This window comes from Hydra vulgaris, chromosome 09 (genome assembly GCF_038396675.1).
Source record: "Hydra vulgaris chromosome 09, alternate assembly HydraT2T_AEP".
Classification (NCBI taxonomy): domain Eukaryota; kingdom Metazoa; phylum Cnidaria; class Hydrozoa; order Anthoathecata; family Hydridae; genus Hydra; species Hydra vulgaris.
This window is the reverse complement of record NC_088928.1, coordinates 37,712,066-37,737,500: the sequence shown is the minus strand read 5'-3', so window position 1 is coordinate 37,737,500 and position 25,435 is coordinate 37,712,066. Positions and strand designations below refer to the sequence as shown.

The 25,435-nt window shown below is 28.6% G+C and overlaps 1 protein-coding gene across 2 annotated transcripts in view; it reads left to right on the top strand.

Moving 5' to 3' along the window:
- Window positions 1-24,465, top strand: part of LOC100199208 (galactose mutarotase) — a 49,909-nt gene extending 25,444 nt beyond the window's left edge. For both annotated transcript variants that reach the window (XM_065805603.1, XM_065805602.1), the window contains exons 5-9: window positions 13,329-13,544; window positions 13,617-13,701; window positions 13,777-13,906; window positions 23,314-23,485; window positions 23,633-24,465. In XM_065805603.1, the coding sequence (XP_065661675.1) occupies window positions 13,329-13,544; window positions 13,617-13,701; window positions 13,777-13,906; window positions 23,314-23,485; window positions 23,633-23,731 (702 nt within the window). In that variant the 3' untranslated portion in view covers window positions 23,732-24,465. The remainder of the gene's footprint in view (window positions 1-13,328; window positions 13,545-13,616; window positions 13,702-13,776; window positions 13,907-23,313; window positions 23,486-23,632) is intronic.
- The last annotated feature ends 970 nt before the right edge of the window (window positions 24,466-25,435 follow it).

Below are 25,435 nucleotides of genomic sequence, written 5' to 3'. Positions count from 1 at the left end.
TCGAGAAACATCAAACATTGCTAATGTACGTATTTATGTGGAGCAAGCAATAAAAAGGATAAAACATTTCCGTATTTTAAAAATAACACAGCCATTACTATACCTACCTATCATGAATAATATACTACGCGTATGTGCTGCTATATCAAACTTGAGAAAACCATTAGTTTCTAAATAGTTCATTAAACAAATTTAGTTTACTAAATAGTTTTTTTTATTGTATAATATAATGTTCCACTGTCCAAACTTTAGGTTATTATTATAACATGAGTTTATATCAACTAGGGTTTGAAAGATGTGTAAAAAATTAGTTTTTTTTTTTTAACCAAACCAGCCCCGAAAAAACTTTTTTTTGAAAATCTTTTGAAAATGCAGAAAGAATTTAAAAAAATGTAAATAAAAACAACATATTTATCTAAACTCTTAATAAATATCCATTGAAGATTTAAGCTAAACATAAACTAGACATTGAGCACATGCAACAAACCCAGTCTAGATCTGCTATTAACTCATAGTCTTCTTTTTTTTAAATTTTGACATGAACAGTGAAACCAAGCGCAACATACTTCACATTGAATATTGCTAAATTCATTAAATTCTTTAACATTGATTTCTGGATCTTCGAGTATAAGTTTATCGCATTTTCCACAGAATGTTATAGGTTTTATTAGTAATAATGCTGTAGAAACATATGTTTTGAAAAAAATATCTAAATTTATTTTCACCATATCCCAGAGCTCTTGATCAAATTCGATTTCTTCAACATATAAGTCCTTATGCCACCAAACAATAAAATATGCTGACTTGCAATTTGTAATTGCCATTTGGGAACTAATCTGTGTGTGTAATATTTATGACACTTATTTAATGTTATTTGATCATTTTTTTATTGTAAAGAAATTACATTCACTAGCTCCTTCTTTGATTGTTTTATTAATAATTTTAAAAGGACATTTAACTTCTAAACACATTCTACCATGACATTTGCATACCATAAATCCATCTGGGGAGCGAGCAATGTAAAAATAAAGGTCTGTCATACAAAATAAAGAGACCACTTTTTTCAATTTTTAAATCAGTGTGATTTGATACATGCTCTGCATAAAATTTTTTTATAGCATCTTGCTCATGATCAGTTCCCCATTTGATAGAAGCAGTAACAAATGTTTTTTTATGAGGGTATAAAATCTCAGCAACAAGAGGAGTTGTTTTCTTAGAACTTGTATTTCTAGAAAGAGTATTAACTTTGGTATATATTCTGTGATGTTTGGATGCAGTTATCCTCCCCTTTCTCATTTGAAACCAGGTATTGCTTTTAGCAATACCTGGTTTCAAATGATGGTTTGATTTAAATATTACAGCAGAAGGCTCAGATATGAATGTTGTTTAAAAAAGTTTCAAATGAATGTTCATTAAATTCACGATGACTTTCGATTCTTGGATCGAATTCTTGCAATGCTTTCATCCTAGTGTTTTCCTTATTATTATCATTTTTTTCATTATTTGCAATTTTTTTTCTAACGACTCGGTCAGTTATTAAGCACGGTTTTATATCTTTTCTAGAAGACTTATTCCAGACACAAGCTTGTTCTGTGCATGTTGGATTACACCAACCTTTGTTATTAGTATATTCCATTTTATAAAGGGTGGCAATGACATGATTACAAACTTCAAAAGCTCTAGCCATACACGAACACCAAGCAGAAAGAATATCATTATTACAAAAGGCAATCCAAAGCTTTCTTTTTTTGTGAATTTTTTTGCAAATCACACACTTCAGAATATGCAAATAAAACATCTTTTTTAAACCTGAAGTGCATTATTGGGCCTACAAAACCACTATCGAAAAATGAAAATGCTTTTTGGTCCTTATATTTGCCAATATATTCCGAATCAAAATATTTTTTATTAAGAATATATGAAAATATATATGGTTATACTAGGCCACTCAGATACTAAGTCTTTTCTATTTTCCATTGGAACAGAGTTTGGGTCAATTAGATCTAAAGCTTTTAGCTTGTCCGTATAAGATTGCTTAAGTTTTTTTTCCTGTTCTTCTGCTGTCTCTATAACATCTATATTTAATTCCATTGCAGAAAATGCTCTAGCAACAAGCTCGACTTTGCGTCCAGTAGTACTTAGCCCACGAACAGTTAAAAAACTAACAAGCTGTTCAACAGATAAATTTAAAAAATCTTCGTATTTTTCAAGTGGCATGGTAAAATACAATTTTCAATTATATATTTCCAGATAAACTATTTTTAGATATTTAAACAAACAATAAAAAGATAAAGCGTTTTGCCAAGTTTGTTTATAATTTTGCCCACCCAAAAAAAACATTAGGTCACGTCATTCATAATTACCGCTCAATTACGAAAAGGTTTATTCTTATAAACATCTATTGGGTGTAAATCTTGATGGAGCTAACATTAATCTAGGAGCTTATGCTGGTTTAGGCGCATTAATAAAGGAAGGTTCTCCTTGACTGGAAGTTGTACACTGTTTTAACCATCGACTTGAACTTGCTTTAAAAGATGCGTTTGAAAGTTTATCTGCCTTCAAAACTGTTGACGAACTACTTTTACAACTTTATCACTTGTATCAAAAGTCACCAAAGCGCTACCGAAAACTACAAGGATTAGCCGAAGCTTGGGGTAATAGCGTTCCAAAACCAACAAAAGCATGCGGAACTCGGTGGATTGATCACAAGTATAAAGCAATGAAAATTGCTTTAGAAAATTATGGTGTGTTTATGACACATATTGAATCATTGCCTATAACAGACTCCCAGGTAGCAAAGAGAGCAGAGTTAAAGGGTTTTTTAAAGCAATGGAAAAATGTGTCTGTGCCTATTCATTTATCAATATATCTTGATGTTTTATCTCCCCTTCGGCGTCTGAGTTTAAGTTTTCAGAACAATATTCATGATCCAGTAAAAGCTGTAAGAAGAGTTCAAGAATGGCTAAGTTGCAAATTCTTCTAGAAAATTCGCTAGACTATTTGCTTGATGATACAAGTGTTATAATTATAAAAAACCCATTATAAAAAACTGTCTAAAGATATTGAGACAATTGATTCAAAGCAATGTTATCAAAATATTGTACTTTCTCAATATACCGAAGTTAATAGCCATGTTCTTGACCAGTACAAGCTAATTATTGCAAATATTACCATATGTATGGAAGGCCGTTTTCAATCTCTCCAAAAATCACCATTGTTTGTACATTTGGTAGCTTTACTTGACGTTTATAACTGGCCGTTAAATGTGAATGATGGAATTTTTGGCAATATAGCTATCGGTGAAGTTGTTGAACATTTTTCTGAATTTTTAATTGGTGTAGGATTTGATTTGAATAATATACTTCATGAGTGGATCATTTTAAAAGCATACATGTTTCCCATCATAAGTAACAATCAAAATGAGTATTATTTGAAAATTTGGGAAATTGTTTTTTCCAAATCAAATTTGGTCAAAAAATGCCGAAATATTCTTGATATTTTTGAACTATTTATAATTTGTCCTTTTACAAATGCAAAAGTAGAGCGAATGTTTTCATGTATGAATCGCGTAAAAAATGACTGGAGAAGTTGTCTTAGACGAGATCTCTTAGAATCTCTACTTCGGATAAGTGAAGAAGGTCCTGAGATTGACAAATTTGAACCTGATACTGCTATGGACAAATGGTATAATGATAAAGTTAAACGATTGTCAGCAAATTTTCATCGTTATCCAGAAAAAAGAAAAAGAAAGTCAGGAAAAACAGATGTTGATCTAGCGACAGTTACAATATCGGATTTGGAAGAAAGTGAAAGCGAGGAAGAAAATTTAATATTCTAAGCATTAAACTAGTGAAATGATTACAAAACAATTAAAATATTTACGATTACGATCTAATACTATTTCTATTAGCAATCAAAAAAAATATTAGATCGTAAAAGATTCTATTATTTAGACACATTTTTTTCTTTCGCTTTATTTTATTGAATGAAAAAAGTAAACGCTGACTTTTATTAAAAATACATTGAATGAAAAAGCAGTAGATAGAAATATCATGGGAATTTGATAAGGTTACTTAGATAAGAAAATTTACTTAATAAGAATTTAATTATCATTTTTGTTTGTGATTGTGTTGGTTTTCATGAAAATGTTAAGTTTTAACATTTTATCACGATAATGTTTTCGTCATTTTTAATAGTTTTTTATAACTGTTTCAAATTTATAGATTGTTTTGTAAGAGTTTTAAATAATTTTTTTTACTGTTAAAAATTTATAGAAAATTAAATATTCTAGTTGTTTTAAACAGTTTAAAATATGTAAATAAAATAGAAAATGAAATAATTAATTAAAAGAAGATTATATCAAGTTCATTGATTTTACAAAAGAAGATTATATCAAGTTCATTGATTTTATAGCCGTTAGATTTAATGCAGTATAATAAAAGTAATAATGTAAATTATAACTAAAGCTACTTTATAACCGCTGAACGTAAATGTTATGTCATCTTATGCAAAAATGAGACTTATTATATATGTTATTATAAATAAGTTAAAATAAATAATGCCCCCTCCCTTCCGGCGGGAGTGGAGGAGGGGTTATAAGCAACAACAAAATCGTGATTAGATTTTTTTACGTTAATTCGAGCCCTGCATAATATGTATATATATATATATATAGATTTATATGTTTAGCTAAAGTATAAGTAGTTCTAACATAATATGTATATATATATATATATGTATATATATATATGTGTATATATATATATATATATATATATATATATATATATATATATATATATATATATATATATATATATATATATACACAACCCTTATGTTGTCCGAAATTTCGGACAACATAAGGGTTGTGTATATATATATATACACAACCCTTATGTTGTCCGAAAGTTTTTTCCATATTTTGTTGACAAAAAGTAAAAATTAAAATGCAAGACCGGAATTATTTTTTTTTATTAATTGATCCCTTGCGAGTCAGGCTATATGATAGTTGATGTAGCAACACTCCACGCATGATTTACAGTAAAAAAAAATAAAAATAAAAACATTTTATTAAAAAAATTAAAAATAAAAACATTTTATTAAAAAAAATAAAAATAAAAACATTGTTTATATTGTTAAAAACATTCAGAATGTTTTTAAAACATTCTGGTCAATTAAATTTGCGTTTTTGTGGTTTTTTTAAAAAACGATTTATTTGTAATTAAATTAATGGTTTTTACTTTTGTCCAACACGCAAATGTTGGACAAAAGTCAAAAGTAATTAAAAGTGATATGTGTTGGCGTAAGAATCACTTTTTTCCTTCCGCTCTTCCCAAAGACAACAAACTATAGATCTATATATATATATATATATATATATATATATATATATATATATATATATATATATATATATATATATATATATATATATATATATATATATATATATATATATATATGTATATATATATATATATATATATATATATATATATATATATATATATATATATATATATATATATATATATATATATATATATAAGAAATTATTAAGTTATACATGCAAACATTGTTGTAGAGCATTGGTGCTTTAATAAAACTGTGAAAAAATAAAAAATAAAGGCATTCTCATTTTCCTAGAAAAGAATTGTTGTTTTTTCATACATTCATTGAAAAATACTTTATAATTCTATAAGGTAATATTATAAATTTATGATGATAAAATAATAAATATTTTAAAATAATTATATCCAAAATGAAAATCAGTTTTTATATGCATAATAAATAACCAACATATTACTTTGTTTAAAAAAAAATTTAGTCCTGTAAAGAAGTAGTTCTTTATTTTAAAAACACTATAATATCTTTCATATATTTTAGTAGTGTTCAAACTGTTTTTAATGCTGAATTTTTTAATGCTGAATTATTTTAATTATATGAAAATAATAAAGCATTACAACAAATTACTATAGAAAGTGTTCAATTATGCAACAGGTATAAAAGCTTTAAAAAACCGGGGCCCCATCCCCGCCTAAAAGTGAGACTTTTTTCAGCCCAGGCAAAACTATAAGCAGGAGTTTATAGCCGCAACTATAAAAAAAATTTATAATACTTTATATATTATAATTTTATGCTTACATTTACTATTTACTAAATACTGGCATATATTTATATATTTTTTAACTCTAATTTACTTCCAACAAGATTGCAAGCAAGCACTATTAAGTTATTTAGTTACTTTAAAATAGAGAATAAGTTAATACTAGAAAATGGTTAACTGAAGACTTTAAAGGTTGTATATAAAAGAAAAACATGAAGTTGGCTAAGAGTTATAAGGATTTTTTGATGTGCAAGGAAAAAAAACTGGATTAATAAAAGTTTTTATAGCATGAAGGGACAGATACAGTAAAAGAATGCAATTTGTTGAATAAAAAGCCAAGCAAGAATGAGTTTTGGTTTATCGTAATAGAGATGATAGTTCGTTTGAGCATTGATCATGGTGGTATTTGTAGTAAAAAGAAATGCAACTTTACAATGATGAAAGAGTGGCTCAAGCTTTACAGATAAAGCAGGTCTAATTACATTTACAATGTGCTTTTAGACATTGCCTGAGAGTAAGAGGGTTATTATTCATCAATATAGGATTTTCAACATTATTGTAATAATTTTTTTCATTAAATAAATGAGTATTGTTGTCTAACAAAAATTGTAGATTTTAAGTCCAGAACTTAAATCTTAAAGCCACTGCAAGCCTTAGGCTGTTACAGAAGAGAGATCAGATTAAAAATTGGCTGCTTGTTCTAAGCAATTAAAAAGTGAAGATTTTTTGTCAAGGCGTGAGTATAAAATTAAGTCATCAGCAAATAGAGCCTTCATGAAAAACTTACTTTAGATGTAAGTTTTTCATGAAGACCGATATTGTAGAGAAGAAACAATGCAGAAGCAAAGATATAAGTTTAAGGGTGCCATAAAATAACTTATGGTACCCTTAAAGTTACTTAAAACAAAGAAGAGTGTAGGCCTTCAAGAATAACTTTAATACTGCAATTAGAAAGAAATAATTTAATAATCTCAAAATCTTTATATAAAGAAACTAATAACAGAGTGAAGACTAATCGTAGGATAGTTAGAAGGGTCAAAGTGTTCTAGAGTTTTTAAAAATTGGAACCACTTATTTAGCACTTTTTAAAAATTTAGCAAAAATTGAAGAGAGTTCTGGAGAACACCTTTTTAAGACTGATAGAAATCTTGTCTGGAGCACAAACTTTAGAAGTGTTTAATTGAGAATTAACTTTAGCATTGGAAGCCAAAGTGATTTGGATGTTTAACAATTTTTAATGTTAATGTTAAACAATGTTTAACAGTTTAATGTTTAATGTTAAACAATGTTTAACAGAGTATGGGTACGAGATTCAAGAGCCAAGTTAGAGTAAGATTTCTTTGCAAATAACTCTGCTTTATTCTGGGAGAAGTAAAAAGATCAGACCCATGAATTAAAGATTAAATGTTAGACTTACTTTAGTTAATGATACCGTAGAAGACTAACCAAAAGTCTGTAGAACCTAATATCTGAGATAAGATACAAGATTTATTAAATTGAGAATAACAGAGCTAAACATCAGACAGGACCTTTTTACATTGGCTTCTTGTAATAATAAAAGGACATTTGTTCTTAAGAGAGATGTTCTTGTAAAAAACATGAAATAAATGATTAATAAAGCAACTGCTCAAGATGGTGAAAAATATGAAGTAGAATGAGGTTTGACTTAAAATTGAAGAGTAGGAATAAAAGCTTCCAAACTTTTAGTCCAGAAGGATAAAAGCTTCTGAGATGCGCTTTATGCATACATATTATAATATAAACATATATGTTTGCTATTTATTTAGATGCTGGCATACAATATCCTTTTATATTTATATAAATTTTAGTATTTATATGGTGTAGTATTTGCCGAAATAGAAGATGATCATATGATGATGATGACCATGATGATAATGATATGATGATAATGATGATGATGATGATGATGATGATGATGATGATGATGATGATGATGATGATGATGATGATGATGATGATGATGATGATGATGATGATGATGATGATGATGATGACGATGATGATGATGATGATGATGATGATAGGATGTATAAAGCTGCATAAACATTATATTATATATAAATGTTTTATCAAACCCGCCCCTGGACCCAGTCAAATATCAACCCCGGTCGCTTACTAGTTCATGGTGGATAGGTTTTTTCCATAATGGGCAACACTATCCTTTCATGGTCTGTAAAAATTAGGTTTATTATTTATGGCAGTTCCCAAAAAATCCTTTAGAGAGATGATTATATACATACAGTAGATGAACTTGGCAAAATATCAAATCAGTTTTTAAGATTTTGTTAAAAAACACCTTGAGTTAGCAAGTTTCAAATGAGAATTTTTTTTTCAAACAACATTTTTCTAAACAACCAAAAAGAAAAGTAATAAAATAAATTTTACAAAACAAGCCTATGCAGTGGTTGGTTTGTTCAAATTCAGGAAGTAGTTATTTAGGTTGATAAATAGGAAATTAAAATATAATTAAAAATTGAAGAAAATATTATTTTAGGAACTAATAAAAAGGTAATTCATAACTGGTCATAGTTTATTATTTCTTGTAACTAGTAAAGAATTATGCTTTGCTCAATAAAAAGTTTTGATTAATAACATTTTAAAATGCCTAACAGAAGCATAAATCACAAGGATTGTTGCAAAACTGTGTTTTTTTATGTTTACAAAAATATAAAAGAGAACATTTTTTTTTAAAAGAGTAAACAAACATAAAATCAAGGTGACAAAAATTTTTTATTGCCTAAGTTGTTTAATTTTGAGTCAATTTATGTTAAGCCAGCTACTAGAAATACTCTGAACTGTGAATGTTTGATTTGCAAGATTGAAAAAAAAAGCTTAATAAAAAACATCCAGTGAATGACAAAAAAAACAAATGATACATGCTCATCACCAAGCTCAGGAGCTATATTTACACAACAGACTGAAAAGAGATGCAAAAAAAAGACATCAAAATTTGCAAACTTTGGTGTTAAATGATCTAATTGGAGCAGAAAAATTGCATCATCAGTTATTGCCACAAAGAAACGATCGCTTCATGGCATCATAAGACTCACCAGTGGCAAACAGTTTACAGTAACTCTGGGTAAAAAATTTTATTGATAATTTTCCGAGTCTGTTTATTTTTATAATAAATTATAAAACTTATAAACTTAAAATAGTAAATTTTTTAAATAAAGCAACTTTTTGATTTGTTTAGGATATTCAAAGCACAGATTTTTTTAGCAAATACTCCTAAAACCCAAGACATGTTTAATGTTCAGCTCAACACTGATCTTCCTAATACCAATATGAAGGAATTGGACTCTACTTTGTACAAATCAACAGGGTTCAGACTAGTTGAGCTATATTTTGCACAAAAATTAGCATCAAATAGAAAGAAACTCTCCGAATTCTTTACACTAACCAAAGACGTTTTCTCAGAATGCAGATATTGATAATTGCAAGAACCTGAACGAACTAATAAATCATATTCTGCTTGAAAGTGAACACTAGAATTCAATAAGAATTCAAGAATTCAATAGCTCAAGATATTGGAGTTAAGTGCTTGTGAATCACAGCAGTTGTATAAGTTCTAGAATCCTACAAAAAAAATTAGAGCGATGCTAGATTTAATTATAGATAATCCAATAATACAGGTTATCCAATAAGGTGTAAAAAAGAGGACTCAGTGAGAGGGTTGCCATTCATTAATATGAGAATGTTGACAGTATTACAATAGTTGTTTGAAGTAAATAAGAGTACTTTTTTACAACTTAATACTAATGTCTTGACAATATATCAAAGTGTTTGTAACTGTAAATGATACTTGCTTGATTGTAACCGTAAATGATACTTGCTTGATTGTAACTGTAAATGATGCTTTGCTGATGTATGCTTGTAAATGTAAATGATCAACTATAATTATGCCTGTCGGCTAAATTATTTTTTTTGTAAACTTTATATAACAAATTTATGAAAATATGATTTTTATAGTTTTGAAATTGATTTTTAAAAAAAGTTTTTTCATTATTAACTTTTTAGATTGATCAGTTTTAGAACGTTGATTAGAAATGATTTACTAGTTTATGAGTAGTAAAAAAACAACAACTAAATTGTGAGAAATCAAACGTAAGACAAAAATGTTGTGTTGTGTAATGTTGTGTTTTGTAGTTTAATGTTGTGCTGTGTTGTGTAATGTTGTGTCTTACTAAGAGCATGCAAGTCTGGTGAATTATGGTAGAGGTAAGGTGCTGATGGAAAGTTACTTCAAAGACGAGTGAGTACAAAGAATAAGTATGAAATGAAAGATTTATAGAGATCTTGCATGGTTGGAACCATCTAAAGGAGAAGCTAAACAAAATTTTGGATCAGAAACAATACACAAATTAAGGAGTGAAGTTAAGTGATTAGGATTGTCTGGAAAACGACTCACAAAATTGACCATCTGAGTAAGAGATTGAGAAATACAGAAGCTATGGGCTTTAATGCCACCAGGGTCAGTGGTGTTAGAGCCAAGCCATTCAGTGTGATAAGCATTAAAGTCCCTAATAACAACAATAGGGGCAGAGAGATAAAGAAAAAGGGCATGGTCAATTTGAACAGAAATAACATCTAAAAGATTTGATTCGAGAAGACTTGAGAAGATAAAGAAAAAACAAAGTGAAAGGTAATAGAGTGAAGAGCAAAGCGGAAACACATAAAACAATGGTCAGAGGATACAAAACTGGTTTCTCTACAAATAGATGAATTGATATATAGATATCAATTGCAGGTCTTGTTATACGTGTTTAGCATTATGCTGTTCACTTCTTACGTACAAAATGGCAATTCTACCTACACATTATGCAATTTAAGTTAATATTGAAACAGTCTTTTGAAAAATATATATGCTGAAAACATTAAGCAGTAAATAAATGTTGTAAAAAACATTTTCATTGCAATTGTGAAATAATTTTTTGTTTTTTGATAAAAAAACAGATATTAAATACATTTTTTTCTACTTTCCGTATTTAAAATTATTATAATTTAATTATTAAATATTAATAAATTTAAATTTATTAATATTTAATAATTAGCTTAGTTTTTTTAACTTAATTAATTTATTTTATTAAATTTAATTTAAATTAAAAAAAAAATTTAAAACGTTCTGTTTTACAATTATTTTGTCTTTTAAAATTTCTTAACTATGTTAAAAAAAAAAAAAATTTTCAAACTAATTTAAGTTACTTTTTTATGTTCTTTTTACACATTCAACTATTTTGTTTATTTATTTATAGTTTCACTTCAGTAAATTTTTTTATCCCATTATGATAGTGCTAATATATCAAAGTGTTTGTAACTGTAAATGATACTTGCTTGATTGTAACTGTAAATGATGCTTTGCTGATGTATGCTTGTAAATGTAAATGATCAACCATAATTATGCCTGTCGGCTAAATTATTTTTTTTGTAAACTTTATATAACAAATTTATGAAAATATGATTTTTATAGTTTTGAAATTGATTTTTAAAAAAAGTTTTTTCATTATTAACTTTTTAGATTGATCAGTTTTAGAACGTTGATTAGAAATGATTTACTAGTTTATGAGTAGTAAAAAAACAACAACTAAATTGTGAGAAATTAAACGTAAGACAAAAATGTTGTGTTGTGTAATGTTGTGTTGTGTTGTGTAATGTTGTGTCTTACTAAGAGCATGCAAGTCTGGTGAATTATGGTAGAGGTAAGGTGCTGATGGAAAGTTACTTCAAAGACCGCGATTATTTGTGAAAGATATATTGAAACAGTTAGGTGGTAGTGATGGTTTTTTATGTTTAATATTTTCAGTTACTTTGGGCATGGTTTAAGTTTAAAGAGAATCTGACTCATTCATAGATAGAGCATAGCATCCCAAGCAATGAGCTGTGCAGTTATCTCAATCGAGTATTGTAACTAAGGACTCCTTATGTGGCCTTGACAATGCATCATCAAAAGTATTATTAGGGACACCATCCATGCTCATTATAACACTGTTAATATTCTGATATTTTACAGCTGTTCATGGAATCAGCCTCTCTGAGAGCTACCACAGAGTTCAAGAAATCTCACTAAGAGAACTAAGCCCTCATTAGTAGATAACAGGAAGAATTGTATAGCCATTATCAAGGAGGCTCAAGCAAAAACCTATGTGTATATTCAAGCAGATCCAGGATTCATCATCCTACACAGGTTTTTATCTATGTCAGCTTGATAGTTGAAGAAAAGGATCTTGACTAACAGAATTATTTTGCTTACCCATAAAGTCTTTGCTTAGGAGGCCTTCTTCAAGACAGTAGCTGGATGCAGTTCGCATCTGCTTAAAATAATTACTTTTATGGAGACACCATATCTAGCCTTTACTTAACCAAGAGCCCAAAGCAGGGTAATTCTAGCTGGGTGCAGTGGTCAGCTGGTTGTTATGATCCTGAAAACTGACCTGACCTGGAATAATTATAATTATTCCAGGTCAGGAATAATTATAATTATTCCAATAAAGAAGTTTCTTCCTGTAAGCAGTACTTTAAAGGATTGATGGGGATATTTTAGAAATACATTTGGAAAAACATCACATCTAACAGAATATCAGAGATTAAGTTAATGGTTAAAAAAAGTTTAAAAAATAAGTTTTACAGTTGGTAGAGTCACTAGTTGGTAACTGAACTCACACAAAACCTCATTAAAAAATAATTTAAAAAAAGAGAAAATGGTTAGTTTATATCATGATATTATCATGATATAAACTATTAAGGGGCTCTTTAAGGAGGCTCTTAAGCAAATTTAAGGAGTTTTTTTTAATGGTATATATGATAATATCAAAGCATCAAAGTTCAGTACTTTGAATAAGTCCTACTTATAAAGAATTTCATTATAATTCATACTAGTTAACACTTAATAGTTTTTTTCTATAAAAGTATTTTAACAATGCTTAATTCAAATCAAAAAATCAAAAATTATTTATAAATCTTAATTCTTTCACAACTGCAGTTTTACAAATGTCTCTAACCTGCAGACATGATTAATTTAAAAAAAATTAGAATCAAATATAAAAATTAGAATCACAAATAGTACAAAAATTATTTAAATTTAAATTCTTCTTTAAAAACAAACTATACACTAGCAAAAAACATCAATAATATGTAATTGTTTTTTTGGAATTTTATTATTTTCTTGCAGATTAAAAACACTAATATAAACTTTAATGTTTAGAAACTTTGGAATTGGTCACTTCATCATAATGATGGTGTTGAATTTGGTTTAGTTAGCGATGATAATGACGAACAATACCCAGGAAGTCTGACAGTTAGTGTTATATACAAAGTTACAGATGATAATGAGCTAAAAATTATTTTCAAAGCAACTGTGGGTGGTAAAGCAACATTGGTTAATATGACAAATCATGCTTTTATTAACTTAACTGGCCAGGTAAAATCAGAGGGATTTTTGAAAATGATTTGATGTTTGCAGTTTTATAAATCTTTTATCTTTTTTGTTTAGAGTGCAGGTGCTACTAGCATTTTAAACCATGTCCTTAAAATCAATGCCCCCAGTTATCTTCCTCATGTTAACTTAATACCTTCTGGTGAGAGTTAATAATATTTTTTATATGAACAAAATTTTGAAAACTAATCATTTATTATTCATTTATTGTTTTTAGGTGAAATAAGAGCAGTTGATAAAAACTTTGATTTTATGCATGGAAAAAAAATTGGTGATGAAATTAATGATGTTCAAGGGGGCTATGATCATAATTATTGCTTACCTGATGGTGATACTTTTTGTGCTCTGTAAGAATTTTTTTTTTTTCAATTTTTGTTTTAGGTGCCCCAAGAAAATCTAAGGGTCTTGTTACAGAGCACCATTAACTAGGAAGTTATTGCCTCCTTCCTTACTGATGCCATGAATTATGCCCAGAGCTTGCTTCAAACCCTAGATCATTTGTCCAGAACAAAAAAGTTCATTATTTCGAGCCCTGTATATATGTATATATATACATATATATATATATATATATATATATATATATATATATATATATATATATATATATATATATATATATATATATATATATATATATATATATATATGTATATGTATATGTATATAGTCAGTGTTTATGGGGACATGTTTTTTTTATTCCTGTAGCATTTTTTTTTTTTACTTTTTTCTACTATTGTTATCATATTTATATAATTTTTATTATTTTTATTTTGTTTCTGTTTTTATTTATACATATTTAAGTTTATTATTTATTATAAAAGTATATTTTTTATACTTAATTTTGTTATTTTTATTTATATATTATATATTATATTTCTTTTTTTTTTTATCTATTTATAAAAATGCTTAATTACAGTAATATAACCTGACCTTGATGCTGACCCTAACCAAACCCTTAGTCCATGTAACAGCACTCTGTTGCGAGTCAGGTTATTTGATAGTCAATGCATGTACTTTTCGCTTTCTATAAAAGTTGTTTACGGGAACATTTTATATACAAAAAAATGGTGCTTACAGGGACAAAAAATTAACAGGTACACAAAAATGTCCCCAATAATGGTAATGTCCCTGTAAGTATTTGTTTTTTTGTATAATCTGTCCCCGTAAGTTATACTATAGGTGTGTATATATATATATATATATATATATATATATATATATATATATATATATATATATATATATATATATATATATATATATATATATATATATATTGAAAATATTTGTATTTTATATCAAAATTTAATTCATTTAAAATGTTGACAAGTACTTGTGGCTGTTTGGTAAAGATGTGTCACATCAGATTGACTAGATTCTTTTTTACATTATTTGTTAAAATTAAAATTTGTATCAGAATACTTTCTTCATAAATTTTGTTCATAAAGTTGTATAGAAAATATGCTTTCTAAGCTAATCTTTTTATTTCAAACTAACAAGGAATATTTAACTACAGATAGAGAGAAGGCTGTTTTTTCTGGTAAAAATAAGATATTGATATATCCAATGATGTCAATTATAGATCTATTTCAGTTTTAACTTGAGATTATTCACTGGCAGTAAAATTGTAATTTTTTTTTGCATCAAAATACAATGTACGAACTTCAAAATCTAAAAACCTGATCAGTGAGTCTTTATTAAGTCATGTATACTTATGTATTGGTTTTGAAATGCTATTTGTATGTAGTTATTAATGTATAGTAGTGTGGTAGCTTAAAAGTTGTCTAATTTCTGGCTGTTTTAAGACACAGTGGTGAATTAACTTTGCAATATAAGATCAAAATTAGCGCAACAACTGTTGCGTTTTGACCCAGAGACAATTTTATTTGTTAATGTCAAGAAAAATTTTTATCAAACTTTTTTATTTATAGAAAATAGATAATATATATACATATAAATTTGTTATTTATGTAAATTTAAAAATGTAAATGTAAAAAATAATTTTTATAGAATTAGATAAAATCTTCTGCGTGAAAAAATTTTCGAAAAGTTTTACTTTTATTTTAAAGTTTAAAAGTTTTAAATTTATTTTAAATAATTTGTTTCTGTTTTTATTTTGCTTTAGTTTTCTTTTTTAATTTAAACAAAATTGATGTTGCTGATTTTTGAAGGAGGTTTAGCTTTTTTAGTTGAGATAGAGTTAAATCATAAGTTGATTTAAGGTAGTACACTACAAAAATGCGCTTTTTAATAAAAAATGTGAGCAAAACCAAAAACTTGTATATATTTCTGCTGAGAAATTATTTCAAAAAATAATCTAAATAAAGATTTTTCTTACATCAATTTTTTTTTTTTTACATCTATAATTGTGGAAAAAGCGTTTAAAATTGAATTTGATAAAACATTTTCCTGTCAGACTTAGTGACATAATGTCTTCCATTATATAATTTTTCTCTTGTTCAAACTTGGTAGATAAACTTTTATTCCGGTTAACAGATGGATTTTTAGTTATCAAGAATTATTGAAAATTTGCTTGAAATACTAAGTGATTTGAAAATTTAACAGGAATATTTAAAATCCCAACTTTTAACCAAATTTCTGAAGCATACTAAGGATACCCTGAAAATTTCAGGCTCAAATCATTAGCCAATATAAAGGCATTACATTTAAAAGTTATTAATAAAATTAATTGCAATGCAGTAGTGGTACAGTAATAGAGCGCTCGCTTCATAAGCAAGAGGTTCCGAGTTCGATCCCCACCACGTCCCTAATAGTACCGCGCTTAACTTGTTTCTCCACACAGTGCCTTGTTCGTCAAGGTTCGTGTTTCGGAGTTATAGAGTTAAGAGAGGGTTATAACCACAATTAAGTAGTCTCCCTGTCTGTAGTGGCTTTCTGGGCCTTGGGAAGGTGAACTAACAAACAAACAAAAAAAATTATTGTCAAAAACACTTTTAAAGATTTTTCTTTAAAGGTTCTGTTAATAGCATTTTTTTTTTTTAAATAATCTAAATCTAAAAATAGTCTCGCATATTAACATTCTCTCCAAATCGCCTATATCTTAAATAATGACTTTTTTTAAGAACAACTGCCTTGGTTAACATTTGCTTTAACCAATATTGAATAATGTTTGACGAACCTCCAAAGAATTTGCTTGTAACACAGCTGGTTGCTGCTAACATGTTTTAACACAAGTTGTTGTCATTAGCCAAGGCAGATCCCTGGGCAAAAGTACTTGCACAACTGTCTTTACTGCTAAGAAAGCACACAATGAAATGGTTTATGGGGCTTTTTTTAGTTTACTTTTTTTTTATGGGCCCTTAAACAAACTTGGTCATCATAACAATATCATGCGACCTCTTCTCTATGGAGATGCCAACATCCTAACAACATTAATGGTAGCGTCATACCATGCAGGCTACCTTATTTTACACTATGCAGCACTGAAGTGTTGTTCTTTAAACTTTGGACCATTGGTGTGATTATGCAGGTATCATACAAACTTGTGGAAGATTGAAAGATAAAAATGGCGAAAGCATGACCATAACAAACAAATTCTAAATGATATGCTATCCCTTTTTTTTTTTTTTTTTTCATTTTCTTTGCTTCCAACAAGGCTCCAAGCAACCACTATAGAGAAAAGATGTTTCTAGAGCAAGATAACGATTGACAGGCGACTTAAAAGATTGCAAATTTATATGAATCAAGAAATCAAGATGAAGGAAGCAAATTCCAAATAACTGATGTTCGAGGAAAAAACTAGACAAATAAGACTTTGAAGCACGTAGGCACAGCATAAACGCATAAAACGCATTGTAAACATGCACCTTGTCTAAAATAGAAAGTGCATCATTAGAAGATCTGCCCCAGATATGGCATCAGTATTCCATACAAGGACGGATTTATAGAGATAAAAAATAGAATCTGGAGTAATAAAGTGTCGAGCATGATAAAGAAATTTAACCTTAGCAGATACTAATTTTGCAATGGATTTGGTATACAGTTCCCAAGAACAATCAAAAGTAAGAGTTAATCCTAGAAGATGAAGGGTAGATGACTCATCAAGAACATTACCGTTCTTAAATATAGGAAGATCTAGATTATTGCAATAACAATTAGCTGAAAAAAATTAGGTTTTATCTGAGTTAAAGTTCACCAGTCACTGTGAGCCCCATGCTGTAGCACAAGTGAGATCTTTTTCAAGCTCAAATACCCCCTCCAAGCAATCAGAGAGTGTTGGTTTCTTATCATGACAAAAATAAATGGTAGTATCATCAGCGAACAATTCCAGATGTGAGAATATCTGGAAGATCATTAATGTAAATTAAAAAGAGTATATGGCCAAGGATAGAACCTTGAGGAATCCCTGAAGTTACAAGATATGAAGACAGGGTGCTGTCAATTGAGGACAACTTTTATACCGTGATCGGAATGGGAGGATTCAATAATCTTAAAAGTGTTACCAGATACACCGTAAGAAGAAAGCTTATAGAGAAAACCAGCATGCCAAATTTTATCAAAAGCTGTTAAGAGCCTTAACCTCTACACCTCTATCTAATGCACAATAAAACCTAACGGTTATTACTGTTAGCAAATCAGCTGTAGAATGAGAAGATCAAAATCCATATTAATGATCAGAAAGTAAGTTGTTAGATTCAAGATTAATTAAAGATTCAAAAACCTTGCTTATAATAGGAAGAAGACTAATGGGATGGTAGTTGGACGAGTCAGATCGCTCTCCAGATTTTTTGAAAATAGGAATAGCAGATGCCACTAGCAGATGGAGGCTGGAAACAAGACTTTGATAGAAGATGATATTGATGAAAGGTTCTTAACAAACAATTCAACTTTGTCTTTAGGTGAGGTGACATAGTCTGAACCATACAAGAGAGGTGGAATAACAGATTTCCCCTTGTTATTGATACTTTTAAAGATCCTTCAGAAGTCATGAGAGCCTAATTTTTGTGATGAAGTACAAGATTTCATGACCTGAGAATAGCGGACTTTGGCGTTATACAAAACCTTTTTACAATGGTTTCTAGCAACAGGAAACAGACGTCTGTGTTTCTGGAGAATTGTTTTACTGATAGATATGGAAGTAACGGTTTCGATTAGAAATTGCAGCAGCACAATGTGAGGAAAACCATGGGGAAGAGTGAAGCTTGACTTGGAATCATCAAGAGGTAATAAAAGATTACATGCCAGCCAGCCTGAAAGATTTCTACCCAAGGGCCATCACAAAGAAAATCACAGAAAGAGTCCCAGCCAGCTTTAAGGTAGTTGTAAGAGGTACAATGATAAGGGGATTCTGATGATGAAGAAGAATGAGATAATCGTTATAGAGAGATCAAAATGTAATCACAAGCACCTAAGGGTGAATGGAGAAACTGAGCAGTGACTAGGATCAGAAACAAGACATAAATCTAGTAGAGAAGTTAAGTTATTCAAGTTGTTTGGAAAGTGAGTTGGAAAGTTGACTGTTTGAGTTAGAGATTGAGAAAAGCAAAAGTTGTGATGAGCATTAAAGTCACCAACAACAATGATATTGGCTGATGGATAAAGAGGGTTTGGTCAATTTGATCAAAAATAACATTGAAAAGAGTGCAGTCTTAAGATGAAGGAGAGTGATATAGAACAAAGAAAAAAGCAATAGAGTGAAGTGATGCTAAACAAATCCACATAAAAGAATAGTCAGTGGACTCAAACCTAATTTTGCAACAAATGGGTGAGTTCTTACAAATGTAAATGCTCAGGCCAAGCATGTGACTATTAGAGTCTTTACGAATTAAAGAAAGATAACCATCAACACTAAGATCACAAGATGAGACAGCCGAACTCAAGTTAGTCTCACAAAGAGCAAGTAGGTCTGGTGAACTTTGCAAGAGATAAGACTCAACAGAAGAAAAGTTACTTTGAAGACCACAAATATTAGTGAATGATAGATTTAGAGAACTTGGCGATGGTGATGGTTTTTTGTGTTTTACAGTTTTTAGTACTTTATTCATTTTTATTCATTTTGTTAAAGAACTTGACTCAAAGAGTTGTTAAAGAACTTGACTCAAAGCACAGATAATACTCAGTACATTATTTAATAGTCCAAACAATTGCCTCATTACTACTAATAAACCCTAAGCCGTAACAAAGGGCTCCAAATTTGGCCTCGACAGTGCACACCAAAAGTATGAATATGGACACCATCAATGCGCAACATGGCACTGTTAGTACTCTGATATTTTTCAGCTGTTGATGGAATCAGCCTCTCTGAGAGCTACCACAGAGTTTGGGAATCCTGACTATCAGCCGGCCTCAGAACCATAAAACTGAGTTTCAGAGCTGTAATAAGAGATAATAGAATGAGTTGTCTGTCATGAAAACAGAGACACAAGCAAAACCCATGCATTGAGTCAAGAAGATCTAGCATTCAACATCCTAAAGTGGAAACAATGTATTATAAATACATCTATGCCAGCTTAATAGATGAAGAAGTGGTGCCAGGCTGGTCAACAGATAGAATCTGTTTACCCCTTAAGTCTTTGCCTAGGAGGCCTTCTGCAAGACAGTAGCCAGATGCGTTTAACAAAAGCAAATCCTACAAGGCAGCAGGACATAAAGCAGGTTGTACTGGGTTAGATGTTACTAGTAGCAGGATAACCTGACCTGACTTTAATGTTTTCACTTCAGCTTAATTACTTTTAATTAAATCATACATAGATTTAATTGAAAGTTTATATGAAATGTATGCATTTTACACCTTTTATGTTTTTATGTTATATCTCAAATAAAATAATTATTTGTTTTCAATATTGTATTGAGTATTTTTTGTCTATAACAGATTTATACTTTTTTTTATACTTGAAATTGATTGTGTATAAACGAAACATGTTGATCTTAAAACGCAGGATAAATGTGTGTGCGTGCTTGTGTGTTAGAAGGTAGCAATTCTATACAAGTGATGAGAATCGGAAACTAATTTATAATGCTGTTGAATCGATTTATAGTGAAATAGGTGATGAAATAGAAAGATTTCATAAATTAATAAAAGATATCTTTTCATTCTGTAATAAAAAAAAATTTACTTAAAGAGTAAAGCTCTTCCTGCTATACGATGAATATGCTGATAAACTGAGCAAACAGGATTTTTTTTGTATAGAAACATTACTTGCGAGTATGATTTCTATACAGATAATGAAGATGCCTAAGTTTAATCAACGTCGCATTACAATAATTACAATCAAACAATAAGGTTTGTTTTTTACAAAGAACATATTATAATCAAGAAAAGAAATAATGTTTATTCACTCGATCACACTACATCTTTTTACTTGAGTATTTTTCTGGAAACATTCCATGTAAAAAATTTGGGTGTAAAAATACTGCATCTTTGTAAAGGATCTAAACCAGTGATGATAAAGAGGATATATCGCTCAGTTTTATGTTACTTGGCATGTGTGAATAAATTTTTGCAAAATTTTCATAAAGCAACATTTAATTTTATATAAAGAATGTTTAATTTATTGGATTTGTCAATAAAGCAGATAATTTGTTGTAATTTGTTTCTTTTTTGAAAATTTGTATAGAAATTTGACATTTTTACAACGTTTCTATACCAAATACGTTTATTAGAAATTGCTATAACAAAACCCTCATGAGATGGATTGACAAAATAACATCATAGCATTAAAGACAGCACAAAAATATTTCGGAAAAAATATGTTACACTAAATAAAATATTTGTAATGTATTTTGCAAAAGCATTAAAACTTTTGCATCCACTTAAAACAGAATAATATTCGCAATAAAACATTTTCTAGTCAAAATAGTTGCAAATACGCAGTAGAACAAGTACCAATTATTGTTTCTCTTGTTTCAAAAACAGCAAATTTTTGTGTTAGTAAAACAAGTAAATTACTTTCCTAGTTTTTTAAGATTAGTGCTAGCCACATACTTAAATAAAAATTAAACTGATTCATAGCAAATTTAAACTTGATAACGACAAATATATAGAAACACGACACAAATATCACATTTTATGCGCTATCTTTAATAACTCTTACATTTTTATTTATTTTAATGCTAAGAATGTTATCTTAGTTAATAAATGTAGCGAAATAGGAATCTTCTATAAAGTTGTTGAGTTTCTTTGCATTAATTTGTCATTATCAAGTTTAAATTTGCTATGAATCTGGTCACAAACCCGGCCCCAGCTATATTCTATCAAACTTGGTCACATTAATATATTTTTTGTAAGTTATTTGCAAAAATGCTTCATTTATGGCTACTATCAACCATAAACCAATTGGACCTTAATTAGGTAAAATTTGGATTTTATTTTTGTATAAAAAAAAACACTTGCTTAATGAAAGTTTAATTAACTGGTGTATATCTACAAGAGTTAATTTAGTCCTAGTTTTTAAATCCTCAAAATCATTGTTCAATATATTAATAATAAAAGGAATTGCTTCATCGATTGGTATGGATGGATATAAATTAACAGAATTTAATGAAACTTGAACTTCATGAGGACTTGTCTTTCATTCTTTAGCATTGTTGACAAAACTAATTGGTTTAATTTGTTGAGTTATATTTTTATTTAATGTTAGTTAAGTAATTTTAACCAGATACTCTGGTGTTCCATAAGGTGTTGTGTTAATAGTGGAAACAACAGGACGCATTGGATAGTTTTATTTTGGTTTGTGAGCTTTAATCATTCCATAGATTCTAGGTGGGGCGCATTCTGATGGAAACATTTTAAACTAAGTAACATTGTCTAACTCAACCTCTTTTCTTAATTTACAAAACAATTTTAGTAGTGAATGTTGGTATTTTTATTGGGTCATAATATTTTTACTATTTTTTATTTGTTCTTCCAGTACAAACTCTACAAAAAGATTAGACGCTTTTTTCTTTGACTTGGTATATTAAATATATGACTCAGTATATTAGATCTTAACTTTTAATTGTCCAAAGAGTTAAAAGTTAAACATCTATTCTATTGATTTTGGTGTCATTGTTGTTTTGTAAAAGCATACAGATATATTTCTTTTTCAATATTTTTTATTAATAAAAATTCATTTTTTTAAATTGTTCTTTTCTTTTTCAGTTTTCTACTTTTTTTTTAGTCATCTACTTTTTTTTTTGTCAAAACATATTAAAACACTTTTACTAGACTATTCACAAAAACGTTTTTCAATTTTGTTTTTTAATATAGACAAAAATTGTTTCACTTATTCTTTTAAGAAAAATCTATGACGATGAAGAGAATCTACTATTTAATTCAAAAGTATATCATTACCATATAAGGAATAAATGTGGAATTTTTTTTTCTAACTGAATATTTGATTTCAGGCTTTCAATTTTTAATGTTAAATTTACAATTATCTTTAAAAAAAAATTAAAACAGATAATTAAACTATTCCCTAAATTATTTATAATTTAGTTCGTTCCCTGAACCAGATTTTCATTTATTAAATATGAAAAGTAATATGAAAGTAATATTGTAACAACCAAATAATAATACAATATAAATAATCAAATTTCTTTTTTAACTTAATTATTTAAAAGGTTAAATGTTTTAAAAGTTTTTCTACAAAAAAATATTGTGTAAAAAATAATCTTTTAAATTTAAGCCATGGTTAAAAAACACGATTACTTTTTAATGCATAAGAATCACATAGGAATATGGGAATAAGGTAAGGAATGAAACAAGGGAGAATAATGCCTGATATAAAGTATTATTCCATGATGATTTTAGAGTTTACGATGAGGTTTCTGGGAGACAATTAGAAATTTATACAAGTCAACGTGGTGTTCAGTTTTACTCTGGAAATTTCTTAAATACAAATACGGGCAAGCATGAAAACAAGTATACTTCACGTACTGGATTTTGCCTCGAACCGCAAGGGTATCCTGACAATCCTAATCACGTACGTTTCTTTTTTTAAATGTTTTATTTTTTGAATGACTATATTTTAACGTCTTGCTTGATTTTTGTGTGTGTATTGAATAGGTTTTATAAATTTTTTTTTGTTGAGCTGTTTATTAACATCGTATTTTATACTTGTTTATTTTAGCCTCATTTTCCACAATCTATTTATCGACCTGGCGATGTTTACGAAGAATTTATCACATGGAAAGTGTCAGTTAAGGATGACTTAATATTATGTAGATAATTGTTTTGATTCAGATTTTTTTTAAAGAAAATCTTTTTCGACCATATTTTTCAATAGTGTATAGAAAACCTAATAAACTTTTTGTTCTGGATTCCGGTAAATATTCAGAAAATTTTTTTTTCTTTACTGACGCATTAACGCTAAACATCTTATTGAGTACTCTTAACATCTTTAAACATCTTGTTAAGTGAGTACACTTAACATCTTTAAATGAGTTCGTATTTTGCTTAAATCATTACTTTCCTAAAAATAATTATTTTATTTTTGAGTTAAAAAATGAAAAAGTTCTCAATAGGAATTTAAAACTAGCTTGAAAGTTATTCTCATAAATAAGCACACAGCAGTCCGCTGCATAACACGCAGCCGTATGCTAACGATATATTTGTTATTTTATTAGATATTAAATGTTACAACGTACATTTTTGGTTACAAGCAATAAAGTTAGAAAATTAAAGGAAGTATTACTTTAAGATCTTTTATCTTTGTATTTCTTGTATTGTAACTTTTTTATTCATATTGTAACAATAATATTTAAGTGTTATAATAATAATAATAATATATTTTAATGATGATAGTATAAAAAAGGTAAATAAAAAGAATATTGTTTTTAATTATTTAATTGTAATTTACAGTTTTATAATTTTATAGTATTAATTTGTGAGAAAAAATTTAAAGTGAAATAAAATAAACCGTGTTTTATTGTAATTTTTTAACTAAATTGTTTAATAAACATGTGTTGTGAATTTTTTTTTCACCTTCCCTGTCAATTAAATCTAATGACAACAATCATTTTTTGTCAATAGGGTGTTCTATGCAGGACCGCCTAGAGGGAGGGGCATACGTGCCCCGGCCGCCAAAGCAATAAAGGCGTCAGAATTCGAAGGACAAAAAAAATTTTAGAATTGCCATATATTAAAGTTTTAACTTTTTTTACTTTTTCTGTTGTCTATAGTGTCTTTGAGTGTCTATATAGAAACTATCTTATAGGGTTAGATATTAGTTTTTTTGAAAAAATAAGGGTGGAATGCAAGAAGCGAACTTGAGTCAAGTTCGACTTGAACTTTACATTAGGCTGATTTAGAAAACAAGACGGGAACGTTAAAAGTGCTTGGGAAATCCCAAAATAAGACTGGTGCAGAATAATTTTTAACGTTTTGATTTTTTGAAGTCGCGTTCTCAACCTCATAAGAACCATTTCCGCGTCTTCCCTTGTTTAAAATCTTTGAATTTAAAATAATTTGTCATTAAACCAAATACCCACTCAACACTAACACGCTGTGCACTCATAGCTTTGTTAAATGCAAATTGGTTTGGCGTAACATTCATACTTCTGTATGGTGCTTGCAGGTGTACTCGAAGTGAATAGGCTGGGTCGCCATATAAGCATAAAGGACTCCCATCATGCCATGCAAACTCTTGCAACTGTGGCAATAAACCAGATTCGTATAGCATAGTGCTTTCATGTTTTTTACCCTCAAAAGGACCAGCTAAGTTTGCTATCATGCCATTGGGAACTACAACACTTTGAAATTTCAGTGCATGGACTCTCTTATGACCATTATAGACAATTCTTTGATTTGTTTTAGGCCTAGCAATTCTACGAACAGTTCCATCAATAAAACCAAACAGTTATTAAGGGGTGCGCCTTTTCAATGAATATAATCAGCAAACTCTCGAAGTTTGTTTGATTGTAACACTGGTTGA